Source organism: Aythya fuligula, chromosome 1, assembly GCF_009819795.1.
Source record: "Aythya fuligula isolate bAytFul2 chromosome 1, bAytFul2.pri, whole genome shotgun sequence".
NCBI classification, from domain to species: domain Eukaryota; kingdom Metazoa; phylum Chordata; class Aves; order Anseriformes; family Anatidae; genus Aythya; species Aythya fuligula.
In genome coordinates this window covers 130,769,034-130,793,245 of record NC_045559.1, presented here as the reverse complement: position 1 = coordinate 130,793,245, position 24,212 = coordinate 130,769,034, and the positions used below count along the sequence as shown (strand labels likewise).

The window sequence follows — 24,212 nt, the reverse complement described above, 5'->3', positions numbered from 1 at the left end:
CTAGGACTTTTTATGATTTTGACAATAGCTGTTGTGTATTTACAACATCGTGACTCTTATACTGTGCCTCAATTACTTTTCTTGTCTGGGAATTCTGCTAGTCTCAGTTCCTGTGTTCTTGCTGGAATTTCCATTGCTGCGTATGAGCTGTGTAAATTAAAACTTTTCATTAAACAGTGAAACTTCTTTTTGTATTCTAAGCTGCAATGCAATGGCATTTTTCTGTACTTGGAAAGCTCCTAGCACTTCTTGAGTACTGCTGTAATAAAGAAAAATACTAATATGTATCTGTTTAATTATAGGATACTGTTACAGGAAAAGAGAAATTGTTTGCTTATGCAACTAGAAGAAGCTACACGTTTAACCTCATATTTACACTCCCAGTTAAAAAGGTAAGTTGTGCAAAAGGAACAGGTTTTGAAGTTTAACTGCAGCAGAGAAGAATGTTAGTAATGTAAGTTTTACCTTTTAATACTTTTGGTGTATGTGTGCCAAGTAAATTGAATTTTACTAAGTGTACTGTTTGATCTGTGGAATGTGATGATTTGGATGGAGTTCTGTAAAGTGTTAGTAATGGCTATTTGGGCTAGATTATTCCATATATTTGGGTATTTTATTTTATACGTTCACTTATTTTACAAAAAGGAGATAACTAGTTGAGGAACACTGTAAAATTGTTATAGTTTTACTTTATATGTAGATAACATTCTTTTAAGTTCTGTGGGGTTTAGTATCCTGATACCTTTTCTAAAGGAAGGGTTTTTGATCCCTGGTGAGATGACAGAATTTTGCCATTTAAATATGAGAACGTGCTAAGACCCACATAGAAGCCCAGAATGTTTTGCATATTCACACTCGCAGCTGCCTTTTTTGGTGCAGCTCTCGGGGATTCCTCAGCTCAACACCATGCCGACATCAAAAGCTCAGTTCCTGCTGTGCCTCGCTTCATCTCTGTCCATCACTTATGCTGTCTTCTCCCTAGCCATCTGAGAATGGTAGAAGGAACTGAAATGGGATTCATACTGAAGTTGTTTTTATTTATTTGAAGTTGTTTTTTTTGCGCTTGAAAAAACTGTAAGGATGAGACTTGTGCAGCACTTTTTTTGTTCTGTTAGTGCTGTCTTTCCAAATCCCTTCTTGCTGCTTCTCCCTGATACCTCTGTGATCCATCACTAATACCAATTCAGGCTGGATCATGGTAATCTACTATTCCTGGCTTTATTTTGGGTCCACTGATCCAAACCCTCCTCTGTCCTCTTTTCTGCCGCATTATGGCTGGTTGCAAGTTGAGGGAAGGAGTAGACCTGTCCTGTTGCTCTCTTTGTCTTCAGGCACATGGCCCTGATTTGGTTGTCACTTGCACTGTTCCAGTCACGTCTGTGCTTGAGACTAGGGCAAGAAACATGAGTTATACCCTAAACTGCCAAAACATTTCCCAGTGCCATGTGCTGAATGAATGTAAAACTGCTGATGTTAACTGGGTTGATGTTTCATGTCCACGCTGGTGTTTCTGACAGTATTTGAATGGACCTTTTTTTGTTTCCTTTTCCTTTTGCCTGCCATAGTCTCTCAGCGAGCACCCTCACAATGTCCTCTGGCAGCAGCAGGGGTTCCCTGGCCTCCAGCCGAGGTTCCCTGGCCTCCAGCAGAGGCTCCCTCAGCTCGGTCAGCTTCACGGACATCTACGGCCTCCCGCAGTACGACAAGTCAGACAGCGTTACAGACTACGGGCAGCATTTGCGCTTCGACATCATTCCCTTTGAGTCTCTGACGAAGGACATGCCGTACGCTGATCCCATTGGACACTCGAATTTCAATAAGCAGCGGAGGTCTCTGGATACCCCGCAGTCCCTGGCATCCCTGTCCTCACGGTCCTCCTTGTCATCGTTGTCCCCTCCGAGCTCGCCTCTGGACACACCATTTCTCTCCGCTTCTCGAGATTCTCCACTGGCTCAGATGTCAGAAGGTTTTGAGGAGATGGCAAGCATAGGAGCCCTGGAAATGCTCAGGGCTCAGTCTGCAGCACTGGGTGACGATGATACGCAAGGAACAAGTTCATCTCAGATGTCTGCTTACGCTGTGGACAGCGAAGGGGTGCGAGAAATGGGCCCACAGCTGACTGCTGTGCAGCCTAGTGGAGGTGAGTTGCTGGACATGATTCTTTTGTCACTTTGTCATAGAAGATAGCACACAAATCTAATGGTACCACCACAGTAGAGATTGTTTCTCAGTTTCGTTTTACTTACATCGGTTAAAAATTGCATGGTGGATGTTATATCTTTAAAAAGAAGATGTGAACCTCCTTTGATGCCCCCTAAAATGAAACAAAACCAACAAAAAAAGTGTTGATTTAGGGCAGAGGTGAGAGTAGAGAAGTCTTTGCAAATAGATTTTAAAGCAGTGGTGAATCGGGCAGAAGAAAGGGAATGGAAAATGAACTTTCTGTTGGTCTTGGTCAGGAATTAGTAAAACCACACACGGTTTAATCACTTGTGAGGCCCTGTTTCTGCTCATGTTGCCATTATTCTGTTAATTTCAAGCAATGCAAAACCAGTTGATGGGTTTCATTAAATAAAGAAAAATGTGCTGGGGTGAGCAGAAGGTGATGATGCAGCTGTGATAGTGCTTGAAGGCTGTTTGGCTCTGTGCTGGATTCACGCCCACCCTGATACCAGATTTGTGTCAGTGAGCTCTGCGATGGAGCAGAAACCACAGTGGCACGGCAGTGTTGAATTCATGATGGGCTACGCTCATGAGTCAGTGCTTCAGTAACTGAGAACCATTTTTTGCTGTGGGTATGTGAGGAGCTAGGCATCCACTTGAGTGATTTGTTTTTGTTTTCATCATCTCTGAACCTGTTCTCAGTGATCACAGAGGAGCTGCCTCAGTTAACCACAGCACACACTGTTAGTTTTCTTTTTGTGCTTCAATGTGAAGTGGATGCACTTACTTCAGCTTGCAGTGGTGGAAGCTTCTGAGACTCTGTAGATGAGAGTGTTGGGATTTTGAACATGAGAGATCAAAAGCGGAAACAGAAACCTTAAAAAATAATAATAAAATTATTTTCCTGTTTTAATCAATCAGTTGAAGAAAGAGCTGATGTAAAATGAAAAGGAATACTCTTTCCTTGTAATATTTTTTTTATGTTGGCATACTTGCATTTCTACTAGAACCATTACAGTAGAGAAAGGCTTTTATAGGATATTTTAATATTGAATGTTGTAATTCACATCCCATGTCTGTATCCATAGTTTTGTGTTAGCAAATGCACATAATACTACACTCAGGGATTGGAGCATCAGGGTTAATATGAAATGTAAGCAGGGAATATATCGTCTTACTACATCTTGTTTGTCAAGAGATAATGAAAAGGAACATTGACACAAAAAAAAAAAAAAAAAAAAGGAACATAAAGGATAACACAAAAAAAGGAACATAAGGAAAAAGTTTCAGCTATTTATAAGAAAAATGTCCCTGCCGTGCTAACAAGCCTGTATTGTTCAAGCAGCATTCGAGCGTAGACTTACCTATTTTCCTTAACGCAACTAACACTGCCAGAAGATACTGCTGCAGAATTCACATTTACTAGACATAAACACGTCTTGGTCCCATATTGCAGTATTCTGACCAAAATAAACAGAATTCCAGAGACCAGCATGTAAGTTTGTGCTTAAATTAGTGCCGTGGAGAGGCTTCCTGAGGCTTTCTTTAAACCTCAGATCAGACCACAGCATGTCTTCACCCATTGTGGTAAGTGAAAACTATGTTAGTAGTTCATTTATAGTTCGTGTGTGTTTCCTAGAAGTGAAGGCCTGATCTGTTGGCCTTGGGAGCAATAGGATAAAGGTCAAGGTCCTCTTTCTGTTTTCCTTTTCTCTATTTTCTGTAATGTTTTTGTGTATTTCAGGTTTTTCTAAACATGCCTGTGATACCTCTTTGTCACTACTGTGGTGTCCAGGTTCAGCTCCTATTTCAGGGTTTACAACTTTTCTCTGCGTACAACATAGAGTGCTTTCTGCTGCTTTTTGAGTGTGTGATTGAAAGGTAGCCAGTCGGTCTTTTTGGAGGTTCTCTTTTTTAAATATTTGTCTTTTAAAACAATTGCTTAGGAAAAATCCATTCAACCATTTTGGTTTTTGGCAGGAATTATGACTACTTTGAGCTTGGCGTTCCCTAGTTGGTGGGCTTGCAGTTATAAAGTAATTGTTTGCAAGAACCAATTGAACGTTTCAAAGTTACTTTGGTTTTCTACTGTTGAAAAATTTGATGAAGCATCAAACTCACATGCCACTTTGTGAACCCCCAGGTATTTTGGGGGGTTTTGGTTTTCACTAAATTACTATGCTGTATGCTTTGTTGCTGCCACCCTATGGTCTGGTAGCATAATGCAACACTGGAAAACCAGTAAGTGTCAACTCAGACAAATTTTTCACCAGTTCCTCTGTCAAATAAAATAGGCAATTTTGCAATTTCTGAGGGTCCCAAGGGTAATGCTCAGTACATTGCATATACCTTGCACTGAAGTAGTACTCAAGCATGTTCAAGAGTTCTCCAGGAACTGTATTTCTGATGTTCACTTGCTGATCTGCTGTTTTCTTGTTTTGCACCTCTTTTGGGGACATGTTATAAATTTTGTTAGGATGTGTGAATGGAGGGAAGATTGGATGTAACCTGAGGGGTTACATCCATTGTCCTTGCAAAGTGGGAGGAAACATGTTAAGATAACATTGGACTCTACAATCTCTCTGTATTTTCTTCTCTGTCCTAAAATAATCATTTGAATGTTAAGTTTCCTTTAATGCCTAAATAATCTCGTTTGCAAAATATTGTCGTGGATCTAAAAGATGATTGATCACTGTGTGCTTTTCATTTTGTCTTGTTTCTCATGCGGCACAACAGAAAAATGCACTGTAAGTGAACCTGAAATTACTTATTGTGCTGGTTTTGCTTGTAATTCCCAGTGTGTTTTTGTGTGTGAAGTGTTTCTTTTCTGAGTTGCATGTGAAGGAAAAAGGAGATGTTGCTACATTTGGTTTTGTTTGATACAGTGCTGTATCTGTTTAATCATTATGGCATAATTAATTTTTTGCTATGTCAACTAAACAATATATTCATGGCTGCAGTTAAATACGTGGAAAAAGTTTTCTGCAAGCTTCAGCTTTATTACATCATTGTAATGCCTGACCGCATCATGGTAGGTAAGGTCTGTTTGTGGCTCTGATTTAGTTTTTATGAGAGTGTTTGACTCTTGTATTAGTGCATTTTGAGCTGACATGCAGTATTTGTAGTCTCCTACGCCTGTGAAACATGCTTGAGATTTATTCATGTGTTTTTTCGCTAATGAAATACTGGACACCAAAATTTCCTTTTGAAGTTCACATTTTGAACTCATGACAGCTGAGAAAATTCTTTTCATCAGGCCTGTTTTATGTTTGTCAGGCTTTGGCACCTAGTAGTTCTGGAAATTCAAATCCATATGTTTTGTTCACTGATTTGAAAGGTAATTGTCTATTTTAGAAACTTTATTTTTAAGCAAGTCTTCAGCTTCTTGCATTAGATGGTCCCTAATTGTGGTAAATCTTGCTCTGTTTAAACTGAAGTCTGATGCTGCTTCTCTTTCTTTACAAATTCTTCTTGCTGATTCCTTCGTCTAGTCAAGCCATGTTCTGGCGTTTGCATCTCTCCTGAGCTCTGTGGGATTGTCCAGATGTTATCAGATGCTTCCCTGGCCTGCAGGCAGTGGCCAAATCATTGTCATGTTCCAACAGAGCTGTAACACGTCAGTTTTTCATGACATTGTGTTGGTGCGTCACGACAGTTTTTCCTTCCAGGCAAATTGGGAACATCAGCCTCCAAAGGAGAGAGCCTGTAAGGTCCACTCATACTACAACCTACTCTTTCATCTCTTACATCTGTGCAAAGTGTTCATATAGCAGGGTGAGCCAAAGGCTTATTTATGAAAAGAAGTCATCCTAGTGTAATTTGGTGCAATTAGGGCAACAAATGTAGACGGACCTGCGTATAAAAATTATACATTTTGTCAGCCTTTCTCCAGTGATGCAAAGTGATTGGGGAAACTCTTCCATACTCATAACTGTCCTTACAGAGCACTAGTTTTCATTCTGCTTAACTGGCAGTAACAGCAGTCATGGAGGTTGGCTCACCAAATGAAAAGTTTTTTCAAAAAAAAATTAAAGCCACCACTTTGCACAAATGCTGTGGAGGAGAGTATGGTTCAAATGCAGTCTTCTGGTTTTCCGTGTTAGTTGCAACTTGGTTCTCATTTGTGGGGAGGATGACGTGAATTATATGGCACAGTGGCACATGCTAGACAATTAAAATGGGATTATGGGAGGGTGAAGGAAGGGATGGCTCTTTCTCCAGATACAGAATCAAATACAGGTTGGGATGTTCTAGTCATCAGATAGCTGTCCTGCAGAACTAAAGATGGCTAAATCCATTGCTGAATTTGGAGGGGAGGGCCATAGGGCTGCATATTGATCCAGAAGCACAGAGAACTGGCTCTGCAGACATCCAGGAGTCTCAGCTTCAAACAGGGCCCAGTGACTGTTTTGAACATCTTCTGGGGCTTTGTGCTGCTGGTGGCCCGATAGAAGGATCCTATCTCAAGCTAGTGTAGGACTGCCGGGCTCAGAGCATCCTGCCTGGCAGGCCTGCTGTAGGTTACAGCCAAACGCTCCTATTGACAGCAGCAGCACAGATGTGTTGATCTGAGGGATTTTTATCAAGCTTCAAGGCCTGACGTGCTGCCTGCCTGGCGCTCATGTGGGAGGTGAGGCACAACCCATGCAGAGTGAGGGCTCGCTGTCCATCCCTCAGCTGGTCCCTGCAGGTGGGGCTCAGGCTGCATGCTGGCACTGTGCTGAAGGAAACTTGCTGGTCAGGTGGCAGAGTTTGGGTGCTTAAAATGCCTTAAGATAATACGTAACAGAGGTACTTGAATTGTTACTGAGAGTAAGACACCTCTTGTCCGTAGTGGTAGTAAGCTGGAAACATCAGCATATGCCTGCTTCTAGTGTGATGTGCACCGCACTGCTGTCACTCCAAACGCAGTCTGCTAAAACTTCAAGTACTTCTAGGATGTCTGTTTGAGATCATGAGCCTGGGTAGAAGTAAATGTGATGCTTTCTCCACTTCTGAAGTGTTTCCTCTTTGTCGTTGCTTTTCTGCTTGGAGGACAAACATTAAGCCTAAGCAAAAGAGGGTGAAAAGGAAAAGACACTGCCCTTCCCTAAGTCCATTTAATGTTTCTCTCTAGGATGTGAAAGAATTAAAGTCGACCTTTCATCAAGGTGTTGAAATCTTACTTGTGCAGTTCTTAAGAGTTATCACTTGTGCACATACCTTGAAGAATTTGTACCTTCTATACCTGCTTACATTTGCAAAATGTGATGTGTAATACCACTTAGCACATGAAAGGGATTGAAGCCCTGTTAATGGTGTTGCTGGTGGTTCAGGGAAAAGGTGTAAAAGGGGGTTGACTACTCCTTCCCACTGCCAAAGTTATTCAAAAATATTAAAGAATTTGAAAAAACAGCAGTCATTGAGATGGAAAGTGCCTCTCAGGCTGTAAATAAAAGCTGCTATTATGAGGTGGTATAAACAGTATGCTTTGAAACTTCATATTAGGAAGCCAACAACAACAAAACCTTACTTTGTTATCTGATAACTTCTTAAAAGAATTAGTCTCTGTTTATTTTAAAACTATTGTATGTTTAGTAGGTAAATCTTAGAAGTTTAGGATGCCATGTGTACATATGCTGAATTAACATAAATGTTCTTCCCAGGAGTGATTATTCCACTAGAAGAGCACTGTAATAACAATGAGATTGGCTTATGTCATAGAGAAATTAGCCACAAACTTCCTTCCTTAATTCTTCCACAGAAAATCTCTGGTCCATTGTATCCTAGTCTTTTAATTTAAAGTCAGATGACAAAGCGATGCACTGCATTTGTTCCAACTTTTTTGGGACTCGTTTTGATATTATAAATGTTTCTTATTTAGTTGTTAAGAGATTACTTTGAGCTGATATTGTCTCTCCTTTTTCTCCATGATAGCTGTAACTCTGCGAGGAGACAGTGGTCGAAGATCGGAGAGGAGAGCCAGGCGAGTTTCAGCATGTCTCTCAGATCATTCACTGGCTAGTGACAGTGGCGTGTTTGAAGCTTTAAGCAAAAGGTCAGGTGTATAAATGCTTAGTAAGCTGGAAATATTCCTGTTCTGCCACACGGTCTGAAAGAATTGACTGTAAATTTCTGAATATGCTTTCAAAATAGATGATTCCAAGTATAATAAGAATATTAGATTGTACATATTAGACAAAAGAAGCTTTTTACATGCAGTTCCACTGTCATCCTCACAGTTGTCCCTTTCACTTCATTTTCTCTAATATTTTAGCACCCAATACTTCTCCCTTGAAAGAGTTTTCTCATTTGTTAGTTGTAAATCAGTATTTTTATTTCAACCATCTATAACAAAATAAAAATATACTGAGTAGGACATAGAGTTCTGGGAAGCATATGATTAAAAGTGTAAGTTTTCCTATGATGAAAGGAAAAAAGATATGAATTGCTGAAAATCTAAACATGCATAGGTTGGACAAGTTGTTGAAGGAGGGTAAAGATATATTATTTTATACAGTTCTAAATTAGTAAGCAGTAACTGGGAAGAAGTTAAGGTGTTGATGATTCTAAAGAGAAACTAACATAAGCATTTTGAAAGTGTTATTCTAAAAGCTTAATTTCTTAAATTGCTGCTTCTGTTCTGTGTGTTTTTAAATAGGTATCTCAGTCCCTCCTGTACCAAACAGTTGCTTATATCCACAGATCACAGAATAAACGTTGATTTCATTATGTTCTAACAGCATAGGGCATCATGTAGTTTACAGTACTTTCTGTTTGTGCAGGAATGAAGATATGGAAGAGCCTGTTTATGTTGATATTGCCAGTAATGAAGATCCACAAATACATGTTGGATTTCTGTAAGTAGTGCTACTTTACTTTATCCATGTCAATTCAACAGACATTGCTCACTAGTTTTCTTCGTTCTGGTTTTAAACTTCTTAATAAACTGGACCACTGGGTAGCTTTAAGAAGCTTTTGAACTGAAAGCCAAAGTCTAGTGGATGTACAGGATAGTCAACATGCCACTTCCTGCTGGGGATGTGTCCCAACCACTGTTCATTTGGTGTCCTTTAAATGCTGGCTGGTGAAAGGACTTTTGTTACTTCTTTCAGTAGCATTTTCATTGTGAGTATGGTTGTAGGGATACATCTCAATGTGTGAGATCTGACATTTTCCAGATAAATGAGGATCTGGAAGAAGAGAAGGTGAAGAGAGATAAAAATAAAGCTCCCAAATACAGCTTTGAAATCCTGTGCCTAGGACAAACTATTGTTAGTAGTGGGAGTACTGCGTGGAAGAGCAGATTATAGCAGTGCAAGACAGGTTTTCCTGGCTTAGACAGACCTCCAGAATCTTCTCTACCCTTGGGAAAAAATAATTCCCAAGGCTGCTGGCAGTTTTCAAATTTCAACCAGTTGTGATAGTTCTAGTTCAAAATCCATACTGGTACGGAAGATAAGAATATAAATATGTTTTTTTTATTTTCATTAATCCAATGCAGACTGACTGGCTTAGTGTAACTGATATGTCACTCACATACGTATGCTTCTGGTATAAGTGTTTAAAACACGGAATCTATTTTATAAAACTTCACTATGAAGAGTCACACTAGGGAATATCTTATTGAATTGAATAATGTTTAATTCCCATAGTTGTGATAAATTTGTTACTTTAGCTAATCTTTTATGGTTCTGAGTGTGGTATCTTTAAATGCTTTTGATTCAAACTGATTTCTGTTAGAGCTTCATTTAACTGAAAAAGGTGCTTTTGCTTTCTTAAAATCTTCCGAATCTTTCACCTGTATTTCTTAGGGAAAGTATTGATACTTGGTGACTAACACCAGAAATTTATTTTCCAGGCATGACAGTGGAAGCGAATGTCTCTTAGTCCATGTATTACAGCTGAAGAACTTCACTAGCCTAGTTGTTAAAGAAAACTGCAAAATGTAAGCATACTTTACACCAAAAGTCTGATCATTGCTTATCTTGTGCAGTAATCTTAAGTGCTATAAATTTGTTTACTTCATGCAAAATTAAGCCATTACTCAGGTGTAAGCTAGCATGTTCTAGTTTACATGGGGAAAGGGTTCATTTTGTGGACACAAGGCGTCCTTTTAAAAGAACCTCTGTCCTAGTTAGTGGTCAGGTAGCAAATGTAGTCTCTAATGACACATCTTCTTGTGTTGATTATGTACAGGAAAAATTGTTCAAAAACATAAAAATTATTCTTCTATTACTGCATGCCTTCTGGCCAAGGAAAATAAACAATGGTTTGCTTTATTCCAGGAATATTATTTCCTGTAAAACTCCTCTACAGGTTATCTGTGATGTATCCCAGAATAAGCTTAGTGTAACTTTCTTAAATAGCTAATGTAACATACATAGTAATCAGTAAGAAAAAAAAGTTTTTTTGACAAAAAAAATGCTTTTATCTTTTTATATTTATTTATAATAATAAATATCAAAATAGGACATCTGCATGTTTTTGTGGCTGTGCCAATTCTCCTTGAGTATCTATGAAACACCTTCCAAAATAATTTTAACATAACAACTAGCTGAGAATCAGTACAAACAACTATATTATTTTTTTTTTTAACTTCTGGCTGCCTGTTGTAATGCTTCAAATTCCATATCGCATTATGTAGAATATTGTTTTGTTTGTTTAGTGGTTCTTAAACAGTGGCAAAGTTGCTGTAAAATGCAGTCCGATGTAGTCATACGTGTCTTAATAGATTTTAAAGAAATATGAAAATTGTTGATCTTTATCTCAGAGAAGTTGTTTGAAAACTGGAAAATGGAGGTGTGGCAATATTGTTGTGTTGTAAAATAGCCCACTAAGTGAGAGCTGTTCAACTAATGTGCATTTTGCTGAATGAGTTGTTCTTTGTTCAGAAAGTTGACCTTGCAAACCCTGCAAACCTCTAGTGGAACCTTTTCATGTAGGTCAGTGCATTAGTGGCAGGCTTTTGATTTGTTTTCTATATTGGTACAAGGGCATCCTAGAGAGAAAAAAATGTGAGTAGTGCTCAACCATGTTTCCTTGTGATTAGAAAAAAAAAAAAAAGTCATCTAAAGAAAAGCAAATGGAAAAGAATGACTCCAGAGGGTTCATTGGACACTTGTCATCAAGGCAACCAAGCCTCTAAGTGACACTAAAAAAGGCACTTCTGTTCCTTCTCAGTTAGCTGCTTAGGCTGGAATCTAGAAATTGTGTGGCTGCAGGGTAAATCAGTTACTTGACTGATTTGAAAAAAAAAAAATAAATAAAAGTTAATTTTGGCAAGACTAGAAGAAGGTTTTAGCTGGTTTAATGAGTTCCTCCATGCTTCTGTATGTTCACTGAATCTGAATTACTGGGGTGGCACTGGGAAGGCTACCTGCAGCAGGTGGTGAGCAGAGCAGCTGGATCACTCCCTTTTTACAGCATGGGCCAGTTTAGCTAACTGGTGCTCCATGCTCAGTGCTATGACTCCATCATACTGAGCTCTTCCAGATGTCCTCTAACCACTTCCTTGTCTGCCACTGTCATCCTGTCTCTTGTGGTGGCATAGGAGTTCAAGCAGTGGTGTCACTGAATCACGGTGAGCCTCTGAGCTGGATTTTTTTTTTTTTTTTAAACAATGAGCTGTTTTTTTCTAGGTTAGCTTTTTAACCCAGATGAGTTTTCTAGCCTGGTTCACAATGCAGTTGCATGAACTGGCACAAGGGAAGATATAGCAAGAGATGTGGTATTGCAGGGGCTGGGCAGACTGTCAAAACAGGCAGAACGTAGAAGCACTTCTTCAAGTAGGTATGTTCCCTTCTGTCAGGTTAGAATGGTTGTGGATTTTGATTTTGGCTTGGAGTCTAAAATGAGATGGCATCAGATGTATATATTTTTTTACGATGGCAAATCTTAAAAAATCTTAATCTTTCTTTGCCGTCCTTTTGTGCTGAATTTCTCAAGGGAGGGGGCGAGGGGGTTAAAGGGGCTTAGTGGATGTAGGGAAGAAATGGAGGGGCAATTCAGTTGCTTAAACATTGGCATATGTTTCCACTTGAAATGTCATAGCATAGCACCTGGCCTCCAGCTGCTGCTGCTCAAGAAGGCTGTAGTTCTCCCGTAGATTCTATGTCATACTTGCAAGCCCCATGCAGATGCCTTAGATACCTCAGGGCATCTCAAGTGGCACTTGGTGCCTGTGCTTAAGCACCAACTTAGAAAAAAGTTGGTTTTAGTTAGACAAAATGGGGTTTCCAAATCAGTTTTGCTCTTCTGTGTTAAGAATACAAAGCAAATTCCTGTAGCAAAAAGATCCCGAAGTAGATCCTTAATACAGAAGTTACACTGATGATTTTGCTTAGCTTAACTTTCAGAAGTGAGAAGTACCTGAAGATAGCTTTCTTTGTCTGAACTATGCTATTTGTCTGTTTTGCTGTTCCAGTCATGTGAGAGTTTATTTGCCACCGCTTGAGTCAGGCACACCGACCACTTACTGCTCTAGAGCTTTGGAATTCCAAACTCCGTTAATATTTAATGAAGTTTTCAGAATCCCTGTGCATTCAAGTGTTTTGAAATTAAAATCACTGCAGCTGTATATCTGCTCAGTTGACCATCAGCAACAAGAAGAACTACTGGTAAGTGGCCCTTTGGTCCTTTTTTTTATTATTTATTTATTTATTTATTTATTTTTAAAAGCTTCGTGATATGGGAAATAAAGATTTGGAAGTAATTAGCAAAATTACCAGAGGTTGATAATTGGAGCATTTTAAGCAGCATTGAAAGTACCATTATCTGTGCTATTAATATAACTGTTACATTGCAGAGCCATATTTAAAACTGATACAATATTTATATTAATTGCTGTGGGATTTAGTAGATAAGGAGTGTTTTTAATGCATTTTTTAAAAAAACAAATTTCTGCTTTGGGGAAAGCTGAAAAATCTGCAGTTGCTAAATGTTGGTGCAAGAGGAACACATTGAAAAAGTTAAACGTTTTCCCAAAGACAGATTTCAGGCTACAGTGTGCTCAAGACTTCTGTTTCTGCATGGCACTATAATGCATGCGCAATGAGTCTGTATCTGCAAAACAATTTTCTAATAAAAAAGATAGCCCATTGTTGCTGTGGTTTGAGAAGACTAAACTTGCAGAGTAATAGTTATCCAGGCTAACTTCTGTTGTTTTATTTTAAACTGTTTGAGGCATCTAATGTAGATGCATTCAAATAGGTATAACATTGCTTAAATAGGTTACATGTTAACCATGTTAACTTTAGATGTGTTAAATGTCAACTTTGTTTATTTTCAAATGTAAATATGCTTAAATTAATCTACATTGGGTCTGATATTCTGAAGTCATTGGGCTGGCATTTTAGTGAGGGGTTTGAATGGGCTAGTTAATTTTTTTAAAGCCTGTAGACATAGTTAAGAGGTACAAGCAGCTCAGTGTCATCCTAGACAATGGATAAGAGGTGTTTATTTGAACAAAACTGGTCAAGAATGCATGTTAGTTAGTTACCTTTCAAACTAGATAGCATGTTAGATAAACAGTGGCCTTAATGTTGACAGAAGTAGACCCAAGGGCTTGTCCACAGCTGGATGTTTGGTCATTTTTACTGCTGCAACCTAATTAAGGAGAAAGCATCTCAAGAATGGCCTGGATATATTGGTATAAAATGCTTTATATTGGTTCCTCTGAGAGGCTAAGTAGCCGTTTCAGTGTAAAGCATCTGTATATTGACACAAGCACATCTAAGTTTAGGATGCTTTTATTTTAACTGCTGCTACTGAATTAGCAAAAAATGATAGGCTTTCAGAACATCTTCAGGAATTTTTTATCCTTTATAATCTCAGCGTACTTTTGTCAGAAATATCTGTCTACAGTAGTAGGTAACATATACTTAAGGATAAGGTAACAGTACTACTCAAAAAGAGAGAAACAGTGCCATGGACCTTCAGGTGAGCGCATTGAAGTCTATATTTAAATATGCTGCTTGTTGCCCTCTTGCTGTAAGTTGAAAAATAAGCATATTATTGAATTAAGAAATCATTTATTTGGAACTGCTGTTACGGCCTCTGTAATTGTCTTTCAAAATCTCTTTCCACAATTTTTTCCGTCTGTTTGATTGAATGTTTTTGAAGTTTTTGATGACCAATTTCTTTTAATTAGATTATGCCAATATATAGCTTTCCTAAATGCAGGGGTCAGGCTGGAGTGTATCCTAAGTTAAACAAATGACTGTATATAACAGCGAAGAAGAAAAAATGAAGATATATTCTGGCAAATAGTTCTAAACTTCACTTACATAGGGAAGTAAATCTACTGAACTCATGTGTCTTTCAGTTCCCTCAATCCACATATGCCCTGCCTTGATGAAAGATCCTACTAGTTTACTATAGCTTTTCAAACCTGGTTCTTTAAGTTGGCGTATTACTTCCCTGGTGGCCTCATCAATGTTGAGATAAAGGAGTTGTTATTTTCCACAATTAGCATATATTGCTCGTGTTAAAACTTCAAAGAAATGCCTTTTCTTGCAATAACATGGCTTTGCAGTTTTACACCATTTCTGGTCTTTTGTGGCCTTGACCAACCTGTTACTCCCCAGGTCTTAATTTGAACTCCTCTTCAGTGTAATATTTGTTTTTTAGCATTTTGTCTTTTTATTTTAGAACATCTGTCCCATTTTTCAACACCATATAAAATTCTCATAAATTTTACAGTCCCCCTGTTAGACATCACTAAGAGATTTGTAAATGCTTTTACTGTTCTGCCATCCAAGCTGTTAGCAAATACATCAGAACAGGTACATAACAGACCCATCTTGACTTCCTCCTTGTTATAAGCAAGCTCCAAATCTTAAGGTGAAGATAAAATATTTATTAGTCCTATCAGTACTAATCACCATCAAAACAAATTAAAAATTATTTTCTACTCAAGCAGTATTTTGCTTTGTAGCAATAACTTCTTTGGCATGCCTTTTTAGCTGATGAAGAAATACGGTGTATAGGGCAGTGTGAGACATCTTAAAGTTGAAGGATGTTTTCAACATCTGTAACAGAGGAAAACAGATTTTCCCTTTACCCCCCAAAACAAACCCAGCATTTCTTAAATGCTATCCAACTCTGATATAAAAGTGTGTGTTAGATGTTTTGCATTTACTGTGTCAGAAGAAGTAGATAACTAGTAGACATCTCTGTTTGCTATAATAAAGGAAAGGTATTTCTGTTTGGAGCATCCAGTATGCTGATATAAAATGACATTCTTAATAATATGCTGTGTCCCAATATGCCATTCTGTTGTTAGTCTCAAAAAATCTGTTCCCCTGTTGTTCTTTGTACACCTGTTTAAACAGAGCTGCAGGGAACATTCATTTAGGTCAACACGGCTCAGAAATTTCTTATGTGAACACCGTTTGATATAGTAGGCTTACTTTAAAGTTGGGAATTCTTTATAGTGGGAAGCCTCAATTAATTGTAAAGATAGCTTGGAAAGTGGAAAAATGAGATTATGGTCTGCTTGATGAACTTACTATATAAACAGGGGAAAAAAAAATGTTTTATATGACATGTTTTCCCCCTTTGGAGGATGCCTTTGATGACTAGGGAACTGAAAGATATCTCAGAATATAGTCCTGTCAAAGGAAAATAGGTTAACTAAAGTAATATTGTTTTAATAATGCTAATTTAAGCAACTGCAGAAATCAGATATGTAATTGAGAGCTTTTAAAATAAAATATTAAGAACTGACGGTGTTAGTCATACTACATCAGTCATAGTAAGTTTGCTTTTCAGTTTCAAAAATGTAATACCCACTCTGATCCTTTCAGGTAGTAAGCAAGAGACAAGAAATTCAGTATCTTAGACAATGTATTTTTTTTTCACATTATAAATGCATTTATAAAAGCCTTTTTTTCCCATTATAAATGAGATACTCCTTAAATGACAAGATGTCTATCCTGCTATGTGTGTTTATCTTATCATGGTGAATATGTTTTGTTGTTTACAGGGTATTGCTCAGATAAACCTGAGTGATTTGGAGAGTTCTGGTGAGATGCAGCTTCACTGGTATTCTGTTCAGATCTTCACTGGTTCAGACCCCCAGAGAGCAAAGAATAAAAACCAGTGTGAAGAAAATATTCCCCGGTCTTCTGGAAATGTAACTACAGTTAAAACGGTATGGATCGGAAAAAGTGATTTGTTTACTTCATTTGACCTGTTGGGTGGTTGGTTGCTTCTGATCTTATCTTGGATACAGTTTGTTTGTGAGGTGCAGAGAAGATTAATTGAACTCTTGTAGTAAGAACTGTAATATAAAAAAAAATAATTAAAAGCCATGTCTGGACAGGTGCTTGAAATACTACTTGTATGTTTGTATGCACGCCTCCAGTTCAACTCACTAAAACTCATTTAAAAAATCTACCACTACACTGGAGGAGGCTGCCAAGAAAGGTTGTGCAGTTTCCATCCTTGGAGGTTTTTCAGCATGCCACTTAGCCCTGGGCAACTTGGTATAATTCTGAAGCTGTCCCCATTTTGAGCAGCATGTCAGACTAGGTGACTTCCAGAGATCTCTTCTCACCTAATTTACTGGATGATGCTGCACTGCATGTTAAAGTCACCCAATCCACAAATGGCTTTGACTCAACTTTTTGGATTCTGAACTGCTGTGTGATGTAACTGTAAAGCATTCACTTTCTGTTTCTGTGTTCACTTTCTAACATTTTCTTTTAAAAGCTGCATTCATGGGACACCAAGTACTTCTTGATTTTTGAGATTCAGGACAGACTTTAATTTTTTTTAGGAACATACATGTACAAGGACCACGGTTTTATTTTATTTTCTCTGAATACTATACATTGAATACAAAGGCTTGTTCAAATGGATTTGTCTGAAGTCAAATTGTTACCTTCTAGGATGCAGTGACAGCCCTGTTAGCCAGGACCACTGCCCAGCTGGAAGCAGTTGAGAGAGAGTTGGCAGAAGAGAGAGTGAAACTGGAGTACACCGAGGAGGAAATCCTGGAGATGGAAAGAAAGGAAGACCAGGCAGAAGCTATATCAGAACGGTAAAAATAGTAGCTCAAATACCTCATCAAACAGCCAAGTACTATTTGCACTGTAATTATGCTCTGAAATACAGCAGGAGAAAGAGCAGATCCTTATGTTGAGATCTGTTCCCTGTTAGTGTTATGGGTATAAAATTGTTTTATCATGTGATGATGTGCAAACAGGAAAAAGCTTAATTTGAATAGCTAGCTGAGTTTATAGGACTTGGAATGTGGGGAGTGGGAAAACATTTCTTTTGGACCAAACATAAGCTTCGTTAGGGAGGCAACTGTAATTTGTGCATCTGCAGAAATGCAAGTGGGATGTGTTCTCCCTTTGTGAATTTTGTATTTCTATTGCAGAAATAATACTCTAAAATGGTAAACTGACCTGGATAATGAAATATACAAATAGAATTCGTAACTTTTTTTTTTTTTTTTTAATACCTACAAAATCCTTGTAATGTTCTAACTTCAGGAGTTGGCAAGCAGAATCTGTTGACAGTGGATGCAGTAATTGCACCCAGACTAGTCCTCCTTATCCGGAGCCATTTTGCGGGGATTCGTTAGCTGGACACATGTTTGCAACTCCAGCAGGCCAGTACAGTTCTGGAAAAATCCAGCCTCCACCACTAAAGGTAATGAGAAAAGACACTGCAGTATGGAAACTGCCACGATGCCTGGCGCACACAGTGTGTGTTACTGCTGCTTGTTGAGTTTGAGTCCAAACTGATCGGGAGAGAATAGAATCAGAAATGACATTAGCAACCCTATATGAGCACTGTCGTGATGACAGTGGTATGACTTTTGAGTTGCTAAAAATGTCCTCTTTAGGGCAGTGTTTTTGTTTGTTTGTTTACTTGCTAGTAATTTCGGAACTGAACTATTTATTATTTTTTTTTACATCAAAAGGCAAGCTATTTTTACTGCTGCTTTTATATAACTGTGAATATGCACTTGTATAAATGTCTGTATTGACTTGAAATTATAACAAAAAAAATCATGCTCTAATTCCAGTGCTCTTAGAAATTAGAATTGTCGAAGGAATTGTGCTGGAACTGAGGTATTTAAAATCTTTCAAATTCAAGATATGAGACATTGGAAATAATCCTGACAAGCTGAAATCAAGAAGCTTTCATTAAAGTAAAGGAACACTTATTTGTGTTGCCTTCAGGGAAGATTCTGTTTCATATTTTGGAATAAGTTATCTTAAAAGTTTTGATACTATGATAGAGTAGCATGTTTTTTTTTCCTATATTTCCAAATATTTTAGTGTTCTTGTGTCACTGTTTAACAGTCTTTTAGTTCTCTTTCATTGGGTTTCTTCTCTTCATTTGAATTCCTGCAGTTTTAAAGTTGCTTTGTGTTTCAGTCACCTTGGAAGTATGGCTTAGTTTTCTCCTTTAATTGAAGCTGGGAGATCAGGTGGTAGCTTGATTAATGCCCAATTTCTAATGGTGAATGCAGTCTTTGTGCTCTGCAGCTATGATTCATGTTATAACTGCATCTTATAATTGTTACTGTTCCAGGGAAGGCTTCTGAAAAGTAATCTTATAATTTTGAATGACCTAGTTTTAAAACTGCTAAAAATGAAGTGATTCATCCTCCATTCTCAAGGCTCATTAAAACTTTAGCCTATCTAACAAGACAAATTGTTTACTTTTGATATGGTTGAAATGTCTGGCTGGTTTTGATGAGAAAGAGAAAATAAGGAATAATTTAAATAAAGTAAAATAAAATTCCTTCATTGTAATTTTAGGTGGATAAGGAAACTAACACTGAGGATCTGTTTCCTGAAGAAGTTGCTATTCTTCCAAAAGAGAGAACTAGCCGCAGGCCACGGGGTTCTGCTTTTGTTCGCAGTAGCACTATTGTTCGTTCCCAGACCTTCTCGCCTGGAGCACGAAGTCAATATGTTTGCAGAGTGAGTAAGGCTTTAAAGGAAGTTTCGGGGAGAGGCCCCCACACAAGTATTTTCTGTATTTTTGATAACTTCTTCTTAAAACTTGAATTATAAGAACTATATACTACTATTTGATACTAATGAATAATATTTAGGTGAATGTAAATGTTGCACTGGGGAAAAAGTCCCCTGGTTCTTTATCTTTCTGAGTTTAAACCTGTTTGTTTGTTTTGTTTTGTTTTGTTTTGTTTTTTCTTCTTAAATTCAGATTTAAGAACCTACAATAACTTGAATCTTAAACTTTCTTTAACTAGCAATCTTAGATATTGGGCTAGAGTAATTAATTTTATGGAGGTCCAGTGCTGCCTAACGAGGTGTATGAACAGTGAGCTTAGAGGCCTTGTTTAACTTCCGGGTACATAAAAGTTGGATAAAGGGGGACTCAATGCATAATCCTGTAGTTATTGCATAAATATTCTTAGGGCTTTTTTGCTGCTGTTGCGAATGTCAATCATAGGATGCCCATTACAGTGGTATGCGGGGTTCCTGGGTGCACTGGTACAAGTAATTGAGAATCAGCACAATAATTCCAAACTCACGTTGAGTAGTTGCTATGTTCAACTGCAAAAGGTTTATAAGAAGTTTTCTCCCACTATTGCAGACCAATATATTGATACTATTTTTGGTATACTGGTGGAATGCACACAGCTTTAGTTGTACTCTTTCATAAGATGTTGAGAGCTTGAGTTTGAATATGCCATAATGATTTTTAAGCCAAGAATCACCTGGTTTTTGCTCTCTTGTTTGCATTGTATCCAGTGTATCAATGGACCACATCAAATTTTCAATATGCGCACTATTATATATAATTTTTTTTATAAATAGTTAAAGGTAAATTTTTTATTTAATTTGCTTAAAACAACACAATTTCATTTTTTTTAAAATAATACATCTTAAAATAAAAAAAATAAAATAAATCTGAATTTAGATGTAAACAACCTTTATTTTCAATATCTTTTCTACTCAGCTGTATCGCAGTGACAGTGACAGCTCAACTCTGCCAAGGAAGTCACCTTTTGTCCGGAATACCTTGGAGAGGCGTACTCTACGGTATAAGCAGGTATAGCTAGGAAATCTTTTTTTTACTTAAGTTGCTAGAACAGTGGCACTGGTAGACATCTAAAGCTTTGGTATAAACGTAAACTGTGATGTTTTTAGGAAATATATGAGTGTTCTGTTATGTAATTAGTGTGAGGGGTTGTTTTGTTTCTTTTTATTTTTTAAGCTGAAAGACACAGAAGTGAAATACTGTTGTGAACAATTGCTGAGGAAAAAACAAGGTGTGGCAGACAACAACTAGCCACTGGATTTGTATTGATTTAGATGTAAACTTTGTTAAATCTTTAAAATCTAGTTTATGATGCAGGGTGCAGGCCTGCAGAAGTGTGAATAGTGGGAAAACATCTTGCTACCCTCCCATGCAGCCTACAAACAGCAGTATTTGAGGAATAAATAGGTTAAGTTCTCCTTTTTCTTCCCACCCTGCAGAACAGGTGGGTAGAGAAGGACAGGTAAGGTGTTACCTGTAGATAAATCATGTAGGTAAACGTCATATGGTTTAGCCTGGTAAGCAGAAGTTAATCTCTTGTTTATGTATGTAAGTAGACGAGCATGCCTCCCACTTTGTTTCGGAACATATCTAAAAGCCAATACTGAATAAATTTCATTAAGGGAAATCTGTTGCACTGTGCACTGTTTTCTAGCATCGTGATTCAGTTATGAGTTCTTCATGTTATATCCCTTTTATTGTCATCATTACGTAAGAGTTCAGTCCATAAAATTAAATTAGTTAATTATTTATAAGCTAAGAGTAGACTGTAAAGGAATGTAGTAAAAAGTATTAATTGAACAAAGCTGTGTTTTGTACAGAAAACCCTTACAGCTAGTTAACCTTTCACTATGGGGTACAAATAACCTCTCTAAAACTGTGTCAAAAAAAAAAACACTTTTTGTAGAGTACATAAATAAAATAAAATAAAATGCATGCCCTTTGTAGCTAAAAATAGGCCAGTATACCATGTTGAGAATAACATTCTGTGCATTTTATTTGAATCCAAATAATTCAGCAGTCCTGCAGATCATCTTTGGCTGAGCTTATGGCAAGAACGTCCTTAGACCTGGAGCTGGATCTCCAGGCATCCCGAACTAGACAGAGACAGCTGAACGAGGAGATATGTGTCTTAAGAGAGTTGAGACAGCGTCTGGAAGATGCTCAACTCAGAGGGCAGACAGATCTACCCCACTGGGTCCTTCGGGATGAGCGATTCCGAAATTTGTTGAAGGAAGCAGAGAGGCAGGTAAGTTAACATTAGATGAGTAGTCAACATTTTCAGAAACTTCTCATTTCAAAACTTTTTGATTGTAGAAAAATCTCTAAGGAGCTTTTTTTTTTTTTTTTTTTTTTACAAAATTTCAAAATAACTAGAGTTGCTTCCATATATAGATTAAGAAATTAAACAATAGTATCAGTCTCCTTCATTTATATTCATTCATTTATATTCATTCTCCTTCATTTACATTTATGATCTTAGTTATTTAAGATAATATACTGGTGTGGTTTTACTGGGATGAGTGGTAACAATCCACCATTTTAACCTGGGTAGTCTTGTGTTGTATTTATTCACATGATAACTTTTGGCATTATATTTTTTCTCATTTTCAGACAAGACAGACCAAATATGAACATCACCAAGAACAAGCAGCTGAAAAGATGCTAAAGAAAGCGTCAAAAGAAATCTACCAGTTGCGTGGGCAAAATCAGAAGGAGCCTATTCAGGTGCAGACTTTTAGGTAAGTGGTAATGTGTACTGAACTAGTGTAACAATAGTTCATTATGTAGGTTAAAGCTCTCTGAAACATTTAGCTAAAATACTGTGTGTCTTGTATATAACCAGTAATTTTTAACCACATACTGATTTGGGCACATGAGTTTCCTTTGAATCACTTGTAGTACAAAGAGGCAGAGATATGGTAAAGTTGGAGTGTTACAATTGTAAAACACATGAGGAAAAAAATTCTTCAAGTGTACACAACATACCTTTAGGTGATTCTTTCAACTTAGCCTAGTTACTATTAAGTTCAGATGATTTGTCAGGTCTTCAGTGCTAGCCTGTAGGCCTACATAGTTTGTTTAGTGTAATACATATGCATTACTAGGAACACTCTCTCCCTGAAAATTACTCAGTAATATTCCAGCTTTCTTTTAAGCCTCTTCTATGTGTTTTATTTCCTGTTTCATCTGTGTTTGCATAGTATGTGTCCTCTCTTAGCTTTAGTTTGTGTACAGGTGCCATTGATAATGGGCATTTCACAGGAAGATTTTATTACTTTAGCATTATTTTTTTCCTTTTTTTTTTTTTTTTTTTTTTAGTAGAATAACATTAGGAGTAAGGAATGAAGAAATACTAGTGCAGTGTAGCTGCGGGGGAAAGCTCAGCTACAATTTTATATTCTGCTGTCAGTGTTCCGATTTTTAGAAGTTGTTTGCAGGGCATACTTAAATAAAATGCAAAAGTTGTCTATCCTTTAATGAACTGTATTGGAAAGGGAAAGGTCTTCCTCACAGATGTGGAGAGGAAATAAGAGGAATAAAAATTCTAGCATTGCTTTTGCATCTTGTATTTCTGTTAATAGAACAGGATTCATTTGCTTTGGCTACTGAGATAAAATTATGTGGGGAATTGATGAGATGAGAGAGATGCAGTAAAATGAATCAAATGATAACTTGCTTGTTTAAATTCTTGCCCCTTGTACGCACACATCCATTTCTTATGACAGTTAAAGAATATTGCTTCTCAATAAAGAAGCAAAAAGATGAAAATGCCATCAGTTTTGTTGTTCTAGGCACTATTGAAAAATGTAGAAGGTGAACTTTGCATTGCAGAGGGGACTTAACGCAGGGCTAGTCCCGTGAAACCTTTTTACAGTGAACTATAATTGATGTCCAATAAGTTGTATAAAGCTGCCACCTAAATTTTCAAAAACAGTAGTTGTGTTCAAGGGAGTGCCTCCAAAAGCATGCAGTGAGGAGTTGTTTCTCATATTCACGTAATCCCACAGTTCAACGTGTAACAAATAATAACCACTAATCAGAGTAAAAAAAATGATGTTCTTGCAGGGGTGTGGGATATATTTAATTTTATTTTATTTGAGGCATATATTTGACTTTCTTTTCATCTTTTTTGGTCACAGAGAGAAGATAGCATTTTTTACAAGACCAAGGATTAACATACCTCCTCTGCCAGCTGATGATGTATGACATGTTGCATTGTAAACATGAAGTATTTATCGCTTTTATTTTAATGAAGTTATTAGATTAGCCAAGTTTCTTTAAAAAAAAAAAAAAAAAAATGCAAAAGCTAATATACACGTTTTGTAAAAAATAAAAAAGTAAAAAAAGTAAAAGTAAACAAAACCATATATATAAATATATATACATATATATATTTTATAATAGCGACTGCAACAAGGCTTGGTTTTTCCTTGTTGTGAAATTGACATCTCTGAAGACAACTTATTTTATAAAAGATCGACTATCCTGTTAAGAGCGTGTACAGTTTTTATGCTGTTTTATTTGACTTAAAGGCTGGAAGACAGAAACAAAGTGAGTTCAGGCAAATTCACTGTAGTGTAATTTATTTATAGTGCCTTTTTTCCTTGAAGGAAAATACCTACTTTAAGATGTATTTTAAGACTGAAATTTTGTTCTTCAGTATTTGTCATACAGTAGAATGGAACCATTGAGCTGGTTTTGTTTCTGATACCTGAAATGAAAATACTGTGTTCTAAAATTGTCACTTTTTTCAGCTTTATTATCTGTAGCTTATTATGTATATTGTATCCTTTAGCACTGTCTGTGTTATAGCAAAATATTATCACCTGCAATGTGTTTAACACTGATTAGAAGTGATGTTAAACATTGCAGAATTCATTTGCATGTTCTTACTGTGCACTAATAGATTGTTTTCATTTCAGTTTTGTCTAAAATATCTTTATATTCTTAACTAGATTCTCAATTTAAACGGAGGAAGGAAAAGGGTGACAGGTCTTTGTTTTGCTATTTAAGGGAAAGGTAGTTAAAAG

General features: G+C 37.2%; 1 protein-coding gene across 3 annotated transcripts in view; it reads left to right on the top strand.

Annotated features, from left to right (window-relative positions):
- Positions 1-23,459, top strand: part of WWC3 (WWC family member 3) — a 97,515-nt gene extending 74,056 nt beyond the window's left edge. Inside the window, exons 10-23 of one of the 3 annotated variants that reach the window (XM_032191745.1) lie at positions 303-392; positions 1,566-2,140; positions 8,080-8,200; positions 8,928-9,002; positions 10,004-10,090; positions 12,569-12,761; positions 16,130-16,297; positions 17,037-17,188; positions 17,646-17,805; positions 18,927-19,091; positions 20,098-20,190; positions 21,200-21,427; positions 21,793-21,920; positions 23,322-23,459. In XM_032191745.1, the coding sequence (XP_032047636.1) occupies positions 303-392; positions 1,566-2,140; positions 8,080-8,200; positions 8,928-9,002; positions 10,004-10,090; positions 12,569-12,761; positions 16,130-16,297; positions 17,037-17,188; positions 17,646-17,805; positions 18,927-19,091; positions 20,098-20,190; positions 21,200-21,427; positions 21,793-21,920; positions 23,322-23,388 (2,302 nt within the window). In that variant the 3' untranslated portion in view covers positions 23,389-23,459. Of the gene's footprint in view, positions 1-302; positions 393-1,565; positions 2,141-8,079; positions 8,201-8,927; positions 9,003-10,003; positions 10,091-12,568; positions 12,762-16,129; positions 16,298-17,036; positions 17,189-17,645; positions 17,806-18,926; positions 19,092-20,097; positions 20,191-21,196; positions 21,428-21,792; positions 21,921-23,321 lie in introns of all 3 variants that reach the window. The other 2 variants (XM_032191737.1, XM_032191729.1) reach the window with 2 other exon arrangements.
- Positions 23,460-24,212: the final 753 nt, after the last annotated feature.